The 18,743-nt window shown below is 37.0% G+C and overlaps 1 protein-coding gene across 1 annotated transcript in view; it reads right to left on the bottom strand.

Annotated features, from left to right (window-relative positions):
* Positions 1-18,743, bottom strand: part of MMS22L (MMS22 like, DNA repair protein) — a 94,607-nt gene that overhangs the window by 60,695 nt on the left and 15,169 nt on the right. The window contains exons 8-12 of the mRNA XM_074862124.1: positions 17,612-17,725; positions 14,839-15,018; positions 8,819-8,881; positions 2,493-2,612; positions 1,855-2,078 (exon numbers count right to left, since the gene is read on the bottom strand). Of these exons, the coding sequence (XP_074718225.1) occupies positions 1,855-2,078; positions 2,493-2,612; positions 8,819-8,881; positions 14,839-15,018; positions 17,612-17,725 (701 nt within the window). The remainder of the gene's footprint in view (positions 1-1,854; positions 2,079-2,492; positions 2,613-8,818; positions 8,882-14,838; positions 15,019-17,611; positions 17,726-18,743) is intronic.

Raw genomic sequence — 18,743 nt, forward strand, 5'->3', positions numbered from 1 at the left:
ATCACTGCAGTAAAAGGGAGAGAAAGATTTCTGGTGGAAAGCTCCTTTTCTCCACAGTGCTTTGTCAAAGTCTGTACTGACCTGTATTGCACATCTACTGTATGGACTGCAGACTACAAGTTTGAGAGAAAACAGGAAAACAGGCGTTTGGGAGAGAAACCTCTCTCTAGCAGGAAGATGTTAAGAAACTTTAAGCTGTATTGCTTATATAGTGCTCAAGTCATACGTAGCTGATGGTGAGAAGCACTGCTATTCTGCAACTTTAAAGTGGTTGACAAAAAGCAGAAGGCTTTTGCATAGGTGTCTTTTCTGTGACCTTTGCTCAGATCATGACTTTTAAATAAATGTCACCATTCCCATGACAGAAGAATAAGATGAAAATGGCTTGCTTAACTTTTTGATTTGTGTGTTTAAAACCTTGGGTTTAAATTAAAGTAAGTTCCACATACAGTAGCTAAACATTCATAAATGCTGTTTTCCTATTCTGTCACCTGGAAAAATAGTTGGAAATGGTGCTGAGGTTATCAAATCTAGCCACCAAAAATTACAGCAAATCCAATTAATGTTGTTTAGTAGTAAATTACTACTGACAGGCATTTACGTTCTTCATGCATCAATTAATGCTTGGTTAGCTGCTGAAAACAGAGTTCATCCCAAAATCATAGCTGTAGGCTGTTAAATTTTGCTACTTGTGTAATTGATTTATTCAAGGTAGAAAAGATGAATACTGGTTGAGCAGACTGACACAGTGTGTGTTGTGTATCATTATTCCCCCTCTTAAATTAGGGAAAGTAACAAGCTATAATAGCACAAAAATGTAAGTATAATTTGTTTTCAGTAAAAATGGAGCAGGCTAATTAAAATTACTAACTAAAGCAAGACACTGATTCAGCATCCAACAATATATTTGTTTCTATGTAGTTGTAGTAACTCTTAAACCCAACTTTACTGACTGTAACTACTTGTGAAGTGTACATAGACACTAGGTATATTTTCCCTTTCTGATAGCCAAGATAACCCTTCTTTCTTGGAAGAAACATACCACATAACTTTGTAAGGTGTGCATACATGTGCATTTTTATATATTTATTACTTGCATACAAAAGTATTTTATAATACTTAAAATCTTTAAAAACTCAAAACAAAAACTCAAAACAAAACTAATTCTAAGTCTTCTATATCCAACGGAGACAAACTAAAAAGTTAACACTTTTAATAATCAGTACAATCTCATTACTATAATAAAACTTTTAAGGATTCAGTAAGTATATAAAACATCAGGATTCTGATTTACAGGATATATAAAAAGCCCTTAAAATATATTATGACTGATCATATACTTAAATTAGTATGTTTCAAAATTAAATGAAAAATTAAAACCCTCACAAAAAAAATACTGTGAAAAATTTTGGAAACCATGAAAAAGAAAATGGAAATATAAATGAAATTGCAGGCCTAGCAAGAGGCAGTCTGCATGTTCTTGGACAACACACGGCTTACATGCAGCTCAAACAGAATTTCTGTGCTTTAATTACATTAGCTGTCTGGCAATAGGGCTGTACCTCTGCATAGGTTGCCAGTCTACCAAATTCCTGGCCTGTGGGACAAAGTAAATCATCACAGGCTATGGATGCCAAGGTGATTCTTGGACCCAGCTCTTGGACCCTGTCACAGCCTCAGCTGGCAACAGAAACTTCAGGGAACAACTGCTTTCTTCAAATTATGAATCCCCCTGGATCTTTCATCCTCATGAGCACAGTACCCCCGCCTTGCTTTGGTATGTGGCTGGAAGGGCCACGCAGTCTGACTGACTAGACCTCTCGCAACATGAGACAAACTAAGTAGCAGCCATACCGTCCTTTAATTTGTTTCCAAGGATGCACACCACTGTTCTCTGCTTCTTTCATCATCCGTGCCAAAATGCTGAGAAAAATGAAGTAACTGTTGCTGGACTTGTACAGGGTGGGGATCTGCTGTTCACAACAGCAACTTTTCACCAGCTCAAGCATTGACAAGGAAGTTTTACTAACATTTGCCAGACCCTTCAGACCAAGCCAAGGAACAGTAAAGCAACTGTTCTAAAAGAATAAATGCAAACAGAAAACATTATAAGTAACAACAAATGCTAATATTCCAAAGGCAATAAGATGCAATCCTTCACACAAACAAAAGGATACATTCCTACCACAACTCAAAAAAATGCATTGTAACTATGTGCAAAACATTTCTACAAGATCTTAAAATCAGTAGCCCTGATGAAAAATACAAGTAAAATATAATTCATTCTATTGTGACATAATATAATGGACCATAACATATATTTAAACATGATTTCTTAAATAAATATAGCAAGTTTAGGGATACTGCCATTGACTAGTCAGTTTTGCAAAAGTATACCAACCAAGCTTGGCTAAAGAACAATCAGAACTAATTGCTAAAAATCGAGGACTGTCCACATGTAATTCTACAGTTTTATATATTCATCTACTTACCAGGTTCTTGCTGTAATAATCCCAGAGTATGGTGACAATAGATAGGTTCAAGTCCCAGAAACTACACAAAGTCAAACAGCACTGAAGATGCATTCGTAAGTGTTCCTCTAACACACCAGTCTTGAAAAGGGAGTAAGAAGTTTATTGTAGGAGGGGAGCATCACCTTGTCTACCCATAAACCCAATACTACCAGACTATTAAGAATAATTTCCTAATATAAACATTATTTTTAATTATATAAAGTTGAGCAAATGCTTCTGCTAATGTGAGCAATGAACTGTAAGATAAAAGCTGACAATTGCATCCTGCAATCCACCCAATACCATGCACCACTTCAGGTTTCCAGAGTTGTAGATACATTAAGATAACAGCCAACCCAATATTGAGCCTAACTTGATACATGACTGCATGGTACAGAACCTCACAAACCGGTAAATGGGACATTAGCTGGGATGAACGCATGAGTCAGCTGAATGCTGACTCATTCACCACTGATACAGATAGAAGGTGCAACTATCTGAAAGCTCATGCTTCTCTTTATAATATTCCAAACAGAAGGGTCTTTTCTTTTTGAGTCATGTTCCTTCTCAACCTCTGCAACCTGGCTATACTGCTAACATCCCAGACAACTCTAAATCAAGGGTAAATAAGTCTCTGAACACTGGGGGGGGGATGGGGGACGACACACAAAAAAAAACCTTCCCATACCACATTTTTTTTATTCATCAGTTTCAAATTTTGCACACAAAAGGAAGAAGGGTCATAGGAAAGAAAATAGGAAATTCCAAACAATTTGAACACAGTGAAGCATTCAGATTGTAATTGTGGGATACCAAGAGTGAGATTTCCCGCATCCAGCTTTTGATGTCAGCAAAACCAGACTGGCATTGATGCTCGGATATCAGGAGCTCTATGATCAGACTGAAATCACGTTCTAACCCAGCCTATTTTAGATATCTACTTTAGGATGGTAAAGTACAGGATGATAAGCCCTGGAAAGGCTTTATTGTCTCCACTGACTATAAAAGTAGTTTGGCGGACCAGCTTGTGTGTAGTTGTCTTAAGGGAAGACTTTTACACATGTAAGTCTAACCCATGTCTGGGATAGTAGCGAACTTGTTCCGCGACAAGAGAAACCCCTGACCTACTCTTAGCTTTCAAAATACATCTAAACACTATACAGGCCTGGAATTTCTAACAGCATAAAGTAAGCTAAAGAGGAATAAAATGGGTAAGAAAAATAATAAAACATACAGGATGTTCTATGACCCAAAATCATAGCCCCAGGGAGGGGAATGAAGGAAGTCATGCCTCAAATATTGGGAAGTTATCCCATTCAGTTCCAATTACAGTGCTAGGTCCTGAATTCAGGTGTCCCAAGCTCATCCAGCTCTGAACACAAACTAAAAAAAAAAAAAAATCACTGATGCCAGGTGACAGAAAAAGATAGCACTGGGGTTTGTTGGGGGCTGGCTTGCTTGTTGTTGTTTTAAAATAGTCTTTCATTAAGTACCTGTTACTGGAAGAGCAGGACTTCTGCTCTTACCCACAATGCTACTTCTTGTGGCTTACTATGTCTTAGAGCTGCTTTTTTTTCGTGTTTTAAACATTACACGAAGGAGTTATAACTCATGAACTTATCTCTACCTGGCTATACATTCACATGGAAAACATTATTTGCTAAACTTTATCAGAACACTGTAAACAATTACACCAATCATCTACAATAAATTCTAATCATGTCTGCCTTCTCGTGAACAATTAATGCAGCGCATATGGCTTCTGAAGTGGTATATTTCTAAAACAACTTGAAAATTGAAAAGGCATTTCCAGTTGTCATAGAAAATTATATATTCAAGACATTATGTACAACAATATATGAAAAACACTGAAATAGAAAGGAAACTCAAGAAAGGCTCATTAAAAGATGTACAAAATAGTTCAAATATAACAAAAATGGCCACAAATGAAAGGTGATCCTCAGGTATTGTTTTTATATACAACATAACTGTGGCTATTAAATCAGTAGTCTTCCCAAATTAACAATCTTATACAAATAACCAAAGGACAGAACCACAGCCATTTTCAACAGCTGCTATTTTTTTAATGAATAAAAGCAAGAGGTTTGATATAAAACAAGAAACTGCAGCTGAGCATATCTGTTTCTCTAGAGATATCTACTCAGTTATGAAAGATGTAAAAAAACGTAACCCAAAACACACACCCTTTACAAAGGGAATGCTTAATCTTAAAACTGTAATTTGTGCATAGGATTATATTTAGCATCTAATTCAAAAAACAATGACCGCATTAGTTAAATTAATTCGACAATATACATGGTATTGTAAGTAGCTTCAATTTCAAACATTATTTATCTATCCAACAATAGTTTTAGAACAGTTTCCAAAACCAAGATAGTACTGAAAGCTTTATCTCAAATTTAATATGAAGAGTTCTCCAGACTTCAAATATCCCTGGGATTAATGGATTTTCTCATTGCTCTTTTGCTTAAAATGGTCTCTTGCACTGCTGGAAATACTATCAGAACTCTTGAGGTAGTCAGCTTTTAATTTATCGCAGAAGGGAGGAACACCAGATACTATCAAAATGATAGTACTATCTAAACACAACATTTTTCTCTTATGACCTCCTACTGCAGTAACAAAATTGGTTTCCTAGAACTCCAACAAATACTTCTGTATCTCTTTTATAGTAGAATTAAACAAAAAATATAGTGAAGGTATAACAAAATTGAAGCAGAAATGAAACAACATGAAGAATTTATTTTCTGAAATAAGAGAACACTAATAAGATTGCTATTAGCTCTCATGAACAAAAAAGCTTTTGATTCTCACTTACAATAAAACTTTGTACACACAAATTCATCTTATAGCGACAATCCATAAATTTAGTCAGTTTGATGTTGCCTAGTATACAAATACAGCTATGTTAATATTCCTAGTACAACAATTTTCATTTTGTAGTAGAAATAGAATTGTAAGCCAGCTCTACTTTTGTCATTAGCCCAGTAACAGAAATCCAAATTACAACAGAAGTAGGGAATACCCCATGTAAGTAGTTTCCCCATAAATGTCCTTTTTTGTGATACAAATGGGAGATCTTTCACACAAGCAATTGTCTTCAACTCTACCCATCATGAATTATATATTAAAAAAAAAAAAAAAAGAGAGCAGTTTCTGGCTGAGAAATTCACCAGTCTGTCAACTGATTGAAGGTGAAAGGATATATCCAAGGAAGCAGCACTCTACACTTGCCCAGCCATTACTGCTCCCACTTTTATTTACAGCTCACAAATACAGTATTTTTGCTTCCCATCTCCATTTGTCCCCTAACCTGAAGAGCACCTTACATCATCTCCTTGCTCAGAAGCAGGCCAAGTATAACCTCATAAAGAAGGAGTTCCTGCCTGGAGACAGGGCATTGCAACACCCCTCTGCCACCTTCACCTGGAGATGGGACACCTTTATCAGGAAGTTTTTATCCCCCCAAAAAAATCAGGCGTATGCTGGATAAAGGTGGCTCAGGCTCTCTGCTGCCTGCATGAGGGTTGCCCTCTCTGCTGGGGATCATTAAACTCACCAGTTCTACCGAAACTACAAAGAACTGCAGCATTTTGTTATGCTTTTTATGTCATTTTTGCATCCCGGTACTTAGCTGTCCTAACAATGTTAAAGCTAACTCCAACTTCTGCTGATTCATCAGAGATGAACATTCTTTTCTCTACTTTCATGATGCTCCCTTGCCCTCAAAATCCATGTCTGCAACAGTGCCTAAAATCATCTTTTCACTACCTAGAAATTGAAGATTACATGAAGAGAAATTAACAGTTACTGGTAGGAGAGAAATTATCAATTTACATTACAGATGTATGATTTACATTAGAAATGTATGATCTGTACCTTTTTCAGATACTTTTGAACACGCAAACTTATGCATACTTGATTTCATCTCCATTTCCCCCCCACCCCCACCCCATCCCCCTCCTTTGTATATTCACATTCTCCTTCTGAACTTGTATAGTCTACAAGCTTTTGAAGTTAGGGAACAAGCACAAGTGGATTATGAGGCTGATGGACAGACTATGTACTAAGCATGATCAGTTTTTAAGCTCTCATATACTTAAAAATGAAGTTTCTAACCACCAGTTCTTGCCCTCTCTTCCAAATGAGTGATTTAGTACTATCATTTCTTCTAACTTATTTTGCACAGCTATTACTGTGCATCTCTAGTATAGATAACAGAGGGTATATGCTGAAAAAGATGGCTCAGGTAGGATTTACTAACAAACTCAGGCCAAGTGTTAGTGGGCAGTATCATCAACTCTGTCCTGTTGTTCATTCAAAGAGCACTATTCTCCCTTTTCCTTTTTCCTGCTTCCCCATGTTCCATTTCATTATGGACTTCTTGATATCTCATTGTGCTTCTCATTCCCGCATTTTCTGGTCCCAAAAATACTCACTTGGAGATTCAAAAGGATAAGATAAAAGGTAAGAGTGGCCACAGGAAGGTGACAGATCAACAGAGGAAATGGACATGTCTACTGGTAAAAGAAAATCTCCTTCCTAGACACTGTCAAGAAGGCTGGTGTGCAGGGATAGGAAGCAAGATGCATCTTTTAATAAAAGCATATGCATGTACTTGTGCAGGCACATATAGGGACTAATGCTCTTCAAGGAGTATTTCCTACAGGCAGCTAACCCCATAATGCAAGAAAAAATAATGAACAAAAAAAAGGGAAATAAACTAGATGGCTCCTTAGCTGGTTGACAATAGCTGCAAATCTATCCTTGGCAAAATGTAGGTTTAATACCAATAGTGTTTGCCTTTGGAAATTAAAACAGATTATTTGCCTTATATTACTGCATCATGATTGACTCATTATTCAAACCTTCTGAACTTGGTCACCTAGCCGCCTTTCTAAACCGTCTACAATTCAATGCTTGCTTAACAGAAGCATCAAAAAGCTGTATATTTTATGTACGTTCAACATCAGAGTAATCTTTATTCAAAATAATAAACATTCAAAAGAAAAAAGGAATATTTTGAAGAAAAACGTAACTACAAGCTTCTTCTTACTCCTTCACAGGTTGCTGACATACCGAAGATGCAGCACAGGAAGGTGGCTAATAAGCTACTCGGCTCTTATGCCTCTTATCTCTCCAGTTCCTCTCACAGAATGGCAAGTATCCCATAAATGATGTCATCAGTGTAGTTTTAATGTATATGCAGTGTGTGTATTCATTTATACACAGTGAAATCATTCAAAAAGTTAACCTTTTAATATGAAAGACTACATAAACAAGTGTTAGACCTTCTGTACCTTGATTTTTCAACTTTTTAATTATCTATTGTTTCAACTATACTAACTACAAAATATCTTTTTGTAAAAACTGTAGTTGTAACAAGTATTGTTCCATACTCTAGCTTCAACCACAGCTGTTGCTACTACATGAGCAAGGCAGCAATAATGAAAAACCCCAACTGATTGCTCTTCTGCTTCCAACAACAGAGCTTTGCAAGACTTTATTTCATCTGAGAGCAAATAAAAAACCAAACATGTTTATTCTCATCTTAAGCATACACAAATTAAAGAAACTATTTTTATAGGTGTTGCTGATACAGCATTTGCAATTTTTACCATGCAACTTCAGAACAAATGTACATAGCTGCAACGTAACATATTTAAAAATGTGATGAACAGCATATTTAAAAGCATTTTAAAAGGAGGTCAGTTCTGACCTCTGGGCCATGAAGCATTGCATTAACAGTTCTGCAGAAAGAAAAATGATAAGGTATGAAATGAGTACTCAGAAACTAGAACCTTATCAGTAAGAGTTTGATTCAAGCCTGTAAGACAAATTGCTCAGCAAGGCAAGTCACCTTCCCGCTGTGATGAGGATATAGCTGAATTTTCAATGCAACTGACTATCTCCTTCATCATGTCTCCTCAACTTGATATCCTTACATTCAGTATCTGGTTTACATTTTCTAAGCATCCAGTTCTTATTCTGAATACATCTTGTCTGAGTAGCCATATACCTACCCTTCCAGGATAATTATCTTTTTCCTTTATCTGACAATTTAGCATCAAGCACAACTACTTTCAAGCAAGTGCAACTGCTAACAAGGAGGGAACTGTATACTGCCATAGTTCAGCTATGTCAAGGATGTTCATTTACCACTGATAAAAACACTAGAATTCCAAAAATATACTTGTTAGCTGGATTTTGTTTCATGCACTGTCTTTTCCTGAAAGCATCCCTGACACGGTCCTTGTTCATTATTTCTTCCTTTACACACTTACTTGAGCATCAGTAGATTTTTTAAGGAGTTCTTCGACAAATTTCCAATTGGATTCCTTCTGTTTCTGAAAAACAATGATTATCAGCATGAAATAGCATTTGTATTCCTCACAGGAATCATTATGTAATAACATGAAAATAAGCAGGCAAGAAATTTCCAGAAATATTTCATTTCATGATAGCATATTGTACTGATCACTGAAAACAGCTTTTTTGTTTTATGAATATAATTGATATCTGTCTTAAAAATTATGGTCTCAAAACGAAATAGATGACTGAAAATAAAAAGTACACAAATAAAACTGGTTTAAGTGACTCATGTACAATCCCAGCCTTCACTTTTAGTAAAGCAGCAAAACATTCAGGCATTTTTGATTAGTATGAGCACTAAGTACATCTTACAATTTCTTTCTTTAACATTCTGTACAAAGGAAAATATAAGGGATAAGAAGGAAGAAAAGGTAAAACCTCACCTTTTCTTGATTTTTCCTTGTCAATGAAAAAAAGCTAACTATTTTTCCCAGCCCAAACATTAAGGATTGTTTTGACCAATTCACTAAGGAGTTGGCCAGATAGTAATGGCCTATATAGATAGAAAAAAAATACAGGGTAGGTCAAAAATGGCCCATAATTCGTATTCTTCAGCTTGGGAAGACAGATGGCTATCCACTTGAATCAACTAGACCATGCTAGTAAAGTAAAGGAGTTGCATGGCAAAGTATATTAAAAAGGAAGAGAGAAAAATATATTTAGGCAGTGGGAAAGAAAAGGGTAGAAGGTTTCACAACTAAAGCTATTTCCCAGGGAAAAAATAAGAGGCAATAAAGCCAACATACTTACAATTTAGGAGGTCCAAAAATCATCTCTTACACTCAGCTGTGTATATAGTTGTGTATATAACTAGATGTGTGAACGTAGTATTTTCATCATTGTCCTGCCTCACTCATTCTTTCCACTATCACAACTGTTAAGCCTTATAAAATTATTCTGCAGATAACTGTCCTTTAAATGTCTGTATAGGGCTTACAATAAAGACCATCTTATGCTCTGGTAATTGAAATATAACTACTTTCCAGCAGCAACACCATCGTGCCCCACCCTCCTCTACTATGGACCACACTACTTCATGCTGTGACTTGGTGACAATTCCACACAGAACTCAGAGAGTACCAAGAGAATTTTAAAGATGACCTCTTTAAAAAGATGCACTAAGACTTATGTAACTTTGAATACTAAAGTTGGCTACTTGGTGGCTTTACATTTTTTCACAACAAGAAAAAGTTCTGAAAGATTGCTGATGGTAGCAAGATGCAGTCGGTAGACTGTTTATGGAAGAAATATGAACAAGAGGACAGATCTGCAGAAAGTTACACTAAAGCTGCAATTTCATGATCCAGGAACTTGAGCAGTATCAACTAAGGAGTCCCCACTGCTTCCTTCTCATCCTGCCAGCTGCTGTTCCTGCCCTCACAGCTGTAGCATGCCGCTGCTCGGTTGTTCTGGTACTTCTGCTTGTTGGACACAGTGTGAACCAGAGCAGTGAACCAACCCAGAGCTTTAGGAGAGAAGAAGAACGAAAAAGGGAGGAAGGCCTGACCTCGGTCATAGAATAGGGACATAAATAATTGTGCCAGAACAGCAGAGAGTTCATCATGCCTAGGGTGGTAAACAGGCCTTCTTAAACCAAAAGCCTTTGTATCATGAAACCAGAACCAGAACTAGCATTCTGTTAGGAGAGGCCACTGCATAAACAAGTAGCCAAGGAGTAAAGGCAGCACTTCAATAATGAGTAAAACCTAGGAAGTGCAAAATCAGCATTCCCAGACAGTTCTGCCTAGTATTTACATCAGATTTTTATTCTGACTGCTATATTTTAGAGCCTGATGTTATGCGAGTATTTAGACACTGGCATGGTCTTACTGCAGACTCAAAGTAAAGCTAATCACTGCTCAAAAGCCAGATTTATTTGAGATGAGTAGATATTACAGCATCATGCTAAATGCTACGAGACCTCTGAATGTCTGGATTAGCCTGCTCAGAACATGCTTTAGCACTCCTGTAGTCCAAGGACACACGATTTATACAAAAGGTGTTTATTGCCAAAGTTCCAGCTCATCTGCAGTATGCAGATCACCCAACAAGATACTGGAGTAATCTAGGGCAAACTCCTGACACCAAGTGGAATTGATTACAAGAGTGCACCCAGGTTCAGCCCAAACCCAGGAAAGAATGACACCAACTACCTGCTGCACTCTTGTTTTTTAGCCTCAATTGATTATATCTTTTAACAGACTTGTTTCATTCAAATCCCGCTAAATTGATATCCTAACAGTATTCCCCGCTACACTGGCAATACGGCATGGCAACCGTTTATAATCCATCCTTGTCAGAGTATACGTAGAATCTACATCTCTTACTCCAAAACTACTGGCTTATAACATCCTTCCTTCACCCCCAAAGAGTCCTGAAACCAACAAAATCTGGAGACCTTACAGTGCATAAAAGTACTGCTAAAATCAAAAATTTGAGCCGAGACCCTCTGGGTTTGCAGGAAAAAACTTCTGCAAGGACTAACGCTGACTACCTGGAAGACCCATACTAGGCTTAGCTGGAAGTCCAAGTTTGCATATCTTGCTACGTACTCATTTCAGATTATTCTATTAAAAGGCAAGAATTCTTAGCCCCAAGAAATTCTGTCTATATTTCCCTAGCCCACAGCATATTGAAATTGACCCCTGCAATGTTCAGAAGTAGCAAAATTTTCTCATCAGGTCCCATTTGGTTTTTAAACGTACAAATCCTGCTTTTCAGAAGGGTGAAGTGGGACATCAATGGGGGCGTTATGGAAAGAGACACGTATTGTACATCCCTCAGAACACAGTCTCTAAGAAACCTGGCCAAAATTTTCTAGTTTAAGAAAAATTGTTTCATGTGTATGAAATATATATTCGATATATATGAATCATTGCATATGTGAAATTACGTTATATGAGCTAAAGGGGGAAAAAATAAAAAGAAGCAAGTCTGAAACCTATTTAGAATTTTAAAAGCTTTCATAATAACCTCAAGGCCATGCAGACCACATTAAAAAATTGAAAATCTTCCACAGATAACATAGGCTTAGAGGCAATTTTTGCTACAGAGCACATGAATAACCATCATTATGACACATCACCCTCCCACCTCTGATCACAGTTAATTAAAAGAAAGCATGTGTCATGAAGCTATCTCATCAGATGTTTAACCAACAAAACAGGACTACATTGAGCCCTGATGTAATTCCACTGACTTCACAAATTTATACCATGGACTATTTTATCTTATAATGTTCAAAGAATGTTTTCAGCTGTAATTCTGGGGTGGGGGACAGAACTTAGAGAAATGGTTACCATCAACTATCTATGACAGATTATACTCTTGTGGTGTGTGAAAAGGCACTCTTGTTACTGATAGGTTTTTTTGTAAGCACCCATGGCACTTAAGAGAACAGGGATCCCTGGACAAACTCAGAGCTGCACTCAGAGAAATGCAAAGCACAGCTAACAGTTTGAACATAAAGACTACTGGACACATCAAGCGGAGTGTGCACAGGATGGTCTCATGATTTACAAATAAGACTTGGAAATTCTCTTCTCCCAGGTGGGCTCTAAGGAAAAAGTATTATTTAATCTTGGGCAAGTCACTTCCTGTCACTGTGTCTCAGATTCCTAGTTTAAAATAAGAACAACAAGAGTCCTTTTTTCCATTCTACATCTGTTTGGCTTATTTAAATAATATAGTGCCTGGGGCAAAAAATAATCTCTCACAAGGCTAAATACATAGTATGTATCAGTATAAGGAACAGGGAAAAAAAATCCAATGATCAAAGTAAACAGTATCACTGCATTTTGATTAGGGCATAAAATATAAGAAACCCAGGATAAATGTCTGCTTCACACTGGTTTCTGTATTCAACCTGGGAATAACCTTTTCTCTCCATCTAAGTTCCTCTAATAAGCAGGGAATATAGTAATTCTATCTTCCCAATGTCCCTCTGAAATACACTATGGACTGTGGTCCTCCCCCACTACTGTAGTAACGGGACAAAAGCAAGAGGAGCTTGAGACAACCCAGTGTAAAAGTCACATGTGGTCTGCAATTTTACACTGTATGAATGTGTAAGAAGTTGCTTCATTTTGTCATGGTATTATTAGAAAAGACTGAACCACAGGATAATGAGCAGCCTGCCACGGGATCCTAAAGTATCCATCAACCCGCAAGCAGCAGAAGCATAAGCATCCCACATTCATCAAGCCCTCTAGTCACCACAAATGGTCATGAGATTTTCAACTAAGTATTCAAGCACTGAGTTACCACACTTCCCCTACCTTTCTTCCCCAAGGAATTTGCAAGACAGAAATTAATGAAACTAATTTTTATTAGAAAGTCTAATTTTACTTAGGATTAAAAACATTCACAGAAGTTCAACATTTTTCATTCCTTCTCTGTTTATATACTAATGCTTTTAAAGATCTAAAGATGAGGGGGCGGATTTTAAGTTATCAAAGCAAACTGATCACCTGATGTGATCAGACTGTTCCCTCTTTACAGATCTGCAGTTCACAAACATCTTTCAAGGTTTTAACCTTTTGTCTTAAGTCAGGACAGGAAATCATGGTTAAGATTTTAATAGAAAAAGGGTATGACCTTGCCAGTTTTAATACACACTATTAAATTACAAATAGTAAAAGACACTTCACAAGAAAGGCCAATTAAGCCCAATTTGTGGAAGAAGCCATATATATTTGATGTTTGGCAAACTAAGGAATATAAGAAATTCAGCTGAAAAGTTAAAAAAAACCCAAAACACCAAACAAAATTACAATGAGGCAAAAGATTAAAGAACAGGACAGATGACAGAAGATGGCATGACCTGATTCTGCTTAGTGTCAAAAACACTATTATACAAAAAAAAAACCCACCATCAAACCCCACAAAAATCTAGATTTCTGGGTCTTCAGCTATCTCTTTAGCTTCTAGTCAGCTCCCTCTACAGTCAATTAAGAAAAACTGGCAGCTTTCATACCTCTCAAAATGGATTAATTGCCTCTGCAAGTGAATATTTCCTTCCCAAATAATGATTAGAAACTTAAAACTAGGTAGGATGAATCTCAGAGTAAGAGACTGAAAGAAGGTTCAGGGTTTACATGACCCCAGAACTGCAGAAAACTGCTGTGAAGTCCATGAAGGAATCTGATGTATCAGTACCAAGTATAGCCCTACACAGGTCTTACAGGAACAGCATGTACAGGACTCATCTAGGTCCCTTACAGAATGCACAGCAACGTCAGGTCCCTCACAATGAGATTCACAGACAAGAACCTGATTAATCTGGGGCTAGCCAGCTCGAAAATTTAAGGCCATTTCCCAAAAGCTAATGTCTTGCAACTTACTGCCAGAACTTCCTAAACTGAAGCTTGAATTCAACAGTTATTAGTGTCTATTGGTACCACACCAACACAGAAAATTAAGCTGTGTACACAAATATATATATGCACCTCATTATGCCATTGCTGTGATGCAAAGGGAATGTAATTAGACAGATTGGAATTTATCCAGAGAAGAGCTACCACTTTTTAAAAAATACAGTCAGTGTTTGAGGTACAATCTATTGTGTTCAGCTCCTAAAACAACAAACCCAGTGAACCGTTTATGCTACAGGCAGACAGTCTTAAAACATATGCTACATCATTAAGTATATGTGCTACTAACTGGTTGGGATATTTCAAGTTTCCTTAATACAGTAATCTTCTCAATATCTGGTGTATAACATGAACATGTCAGGGGCTCCCGGAACGTTTACTGACTTGTACAAAGCACACCTTAACACCACCAACCTTAAAGGACCTCTTTTTTAAAGCAGTGTGAAAATTCCTGTATTACAACATGAATTGTTTTCTGTCAACAAAAACATAACCAGGCAAAGTTAGACACATAAATAAATTATTATAACTTACAGGTATTTAGAAAAAAGCATACCCACCTTTTCATCTAGATTTCCATTACGGTCAAACTGGTAGAGTGATGCCAGATGAGTAATAATCCACCAGCTAAAACTCAATGGGTCTTTACACTGAATTGTTTCAAAAACAGATGTCCTTTCAGAACTACTCGGCCTTTCAAAGATATTCTTTAGAGTTTTGTTCACCAAGCTCCAGAAACACTGCAGAAAATGCAGAAGTAAAATTGAACTGTGTTGAATAACAAAGCCTATGTTAACAACTTTCTCTACAATACTGTCCTATTGATTAATTTGCTTTTACAGAGAACAAGCAAGATAACAGTCATTTAAAGAAAATAACAAAAAACAGTGTACAGTGTTACCAGAGAAAACCTGGAGCCACTTTAGAATGTCCTCTGTCTAATGCCAGTAGGAAGCAACATGAAGGGACAAGCTTTGGTCACAAGGAAGAATATGGTGTGATACTTCACAGGCAAAATTACAAGCTGATGGAATGACGATATGCAAATGGGAAGGTGCACCAATACTCAGATGAGAGAGATTAGAGTTCTTTAATGAAGGCTTTTTATAACAGAATTTTGAAAAACTTTTAGTGCTAGACTAACCTAACCAAGATGAATGTAATAGATGGTAGAGAATCAGTCTGAAAGACAGCAAACAGGTTCAAATTCCCTGTTTTGTTCCAAGTCCACCCCAGTGCTGGCAAACTGATTATTTCTTTTTGGCTCAGATACCCGTCTATACCACAATATTACTTCTTCTGACAGTCTGTGCTTCTCTTCCCTAGTTATACAGAAACTCTGTGGAACTTCTTTGCATCTGTATTTTATCCACCTTAGGTGGGTCCTGATGCCAACTTATGCTTCAGAGTGCTACTGCAAACACTTAACACTAAGGAAGTTTCACTTGTGTTGTCCATCTTTATAACTGTTGTCATTATCAAGTAAATAGCTATCAGTACAAACACTCTACTGTGAGGTACTTCATTCTATACTAAGTGAATGGTACTCATTGCACAGATGGCAGCTTTGGTATTTATAAAGATTATTTCAGAAAACTTTCAAAGGATTTTGACACTTAATATTAATTCAGAGAAACATCAGCTCAATTCTAACCAGCAGTCAAGAAAGAAAAAAAAATAAATCAAACACTAGAAAATATTAGCAAAGGAAAAGAACAAAATAGAAAACATCATTATGCAATGCATAAAAATCAGGGGTTCTTAACCTTTCCCTCACCATGGACCCCCTTTAAATACCTTTTGTGGCTGCGGACCACCAAGACTTAATTCAAGATTTAAAGCACTAGACTGCATCAAACATTTATTTCAATTTTCTCATGAAGGGTCTTCAAATTTGGAGAGAAGGGGAAATACATGTTAATACACACATTCCTATTATAGTATTTTTATTGCAATGATTCCATATGAATTTAAAATAACAGCATCAACTCTTTTTGCTCAAATGGCCCATTTTATGGTATTTTAACATTCTAATTCCAAATCTGATGCCAATTTTTACATTAAAATTTAATGAAAAGTTTTTACAATTCTTCTCACCTCCCCCCTTATTTGTCTGTGTTCAGTCACCATATATTTTTGCTTACGGGTCCAGGGCCACCACTTGGAGGAACAGACTTCAGCCTGGTTGTGGCCCTAACAAGGGCCATTGGGTTAAGAAAACCTCTTTAAGAGAAAAACCGCCTAGTTAAAAGTGGGTGCCACCAACCATACCAGCACCAAATATACTAGTACATCAGGGCAGGTGTGTGTGGAGGTGGGCGGGGGGCTTGAACATGAGAGGAGCATTGAGGGGAGGGGGCTGTGGGGAAAGGAGGCACAGTGCTTGCCACGGGTCAGACCAAATGTTTCTGGGCTGGACGTTCCCCACACCTGCTTTAAGTCTTCATGGCCTCTCTGTGATGATATCATGGCCCCCCAGGGGTCCACAGCCCACAGGTTGAGAACCCCTGTATAAAATCATATGGCCACCTAACCCATACTTGGAATACTGCATGCAATCATGGTACTTTGCCATTAGAAATAGGATGTAGTACTACGGGAAAAAGGTTCAGAGAAGGGCGACAAAGATGATCACAGGTAGAGAATGGTGCCCATAAAAAGAATGACTGAATACAGTAAGACTCTTTAGCCTAGAAAAGGCAGAAGGGAGGAGATACCAGAAAAAAAACCCTGAAGAGACATATAAAGTCATATTGGTATAAGGAAGAAGAACAGGTAGTGATTGGCTCTTCCAATAAAAGTATAAGGGAGCAACAAAAGAATTCAGCAACTACAAGATTCAAAAACAAAACCCAGGTTGTTCTTGTATAGGTATGGGTATCAAAGAAACATGGACTAGATGGATCATTGGTCTGACTGTCCCTGTGTTTCTAATGCCTGGAGATAAATCATTGCATCACATAACACATAAATTGCAAATAATAAAAATTTTTTTTAAAAAAATGGGTAAAGATGGTTTCTTTTCTTTTGTTCTACCACCCAACTTTCACAGTCTTTTCCTTTGCTTTGCATTCTTTAGCACAAGGAGCACTCCTTATCAGTGCCCTAGGTCATAACCAAACAGTACAGTGCAAACCTAGAGTCAGGACTTGACATACATTCAAGACAGCAGCCTAAAGCATCACAGTTGGCACGCAGTCCTCCCAAAGCAAATATGAAGTTCAGTTCTATCACCAAATATGTGAACTAGTGCATTCATGGCAATTTGGGAATATTTGGCAACTGCATTGCATATGTAACGTGCATGCATGTGTAACTGTATTCTTCCATTACCTCCGTGTGAGACCCTTTATTTCTGTGGTCCAGCAGCTGAATAAGTAGAATCCATAATTCTTTAATGCAGGTACAGGGATAATGGTGACTAGCAAGAGCCTCAGAAGGTCTCACCTGAAAGAGAATATACAATACAATTATTCAGAAAAGTATTGGTTTTGGAATTTTATGTACCAATATCTCCCCTGGTTTTGGTTGTTTGGGGTTTTCTTCAGTTAAATAATATAGGTACAATTACATATTGGAAAGTGCATTATTTCATTAACATCCAAAATATAGCTCTCGTACAACAAGATTGTTTCCTAATTCTACGTAAGTTACAGGTTGTGCTATTTCTTAGCTTCTTCTAAGCCACTTCAAACATTATTTAATCAAATGAAAATGGGATTCTGAGGCCTAAATGAAAAGGAATTGCAATAGATACTGATTCATTGTCTGACAGTAGGGAAAAGAAAAAAATGATTGATTAGATTTTCTTGATGTTCTTGGGAAGATAAGAAAAAGATTTCAAATGATTTAATAGCTATTATTGTTGTTATTTTTAACTGAAAAATCCTTAATGACTAGGCATAATGCTAGTAGAATATGTTTTTGTTGGCATGAGGATGTTAATGTTCCCACAACATTTCACAAAATCTGCTTTTCGGTAAATTTACTGCAAGGCATTATTTTAATATGCAGAAAACAGCATATTTCAAGTCATGTACGTTATTTGATTACTATTCCATATTTAACAAAATTCACTCAGACTGATGCATTTCAAATGCAAAGTAGTCTTCTTGTGATTCATCTTTCAGTTTTACATTCCCTGAATTGTGAAACAAAATAAGCAAAACAGCAAAAGGAAGTGCTAAATACATAAAAATTCTCTGTACACTTTAGTGTTTTTAAGACCTACCAGCACTGTATTTGAAATAATCGTAGTATATCAAAACTTTACTCACTCTCTCTTAGGACCTACGAATCCACTGAACTGTATGCAGAGGTGGTAAAAACAGTGAAAAAAAGCTTTGCTTAAATAGCGTAATTCAGCACATTTCACCTTCAGCAAGGACACTATGGCAGAAACGTAAAAAGAAAAGAGGCAAGAAAGCAGCTCATACTCAGTTTATCTCTAAACAGTGAGTAGTTC

The sequence above is a fragment of the Strix uralensis genome, chromosome 3 (genome assembly GCF_047716275.1).
Source record: "Strix uralensis isolate ZFMK-TIS-50842 chromosome 3, bStrUra1, whole genome shotgun sequence".
In the NCBI taxonomy this organism is placed as follows: Eukaryota; Metazoa; Chordata; class Aves; order Strigiformes; family Strigidae; genus Strix; species Strix uralensis.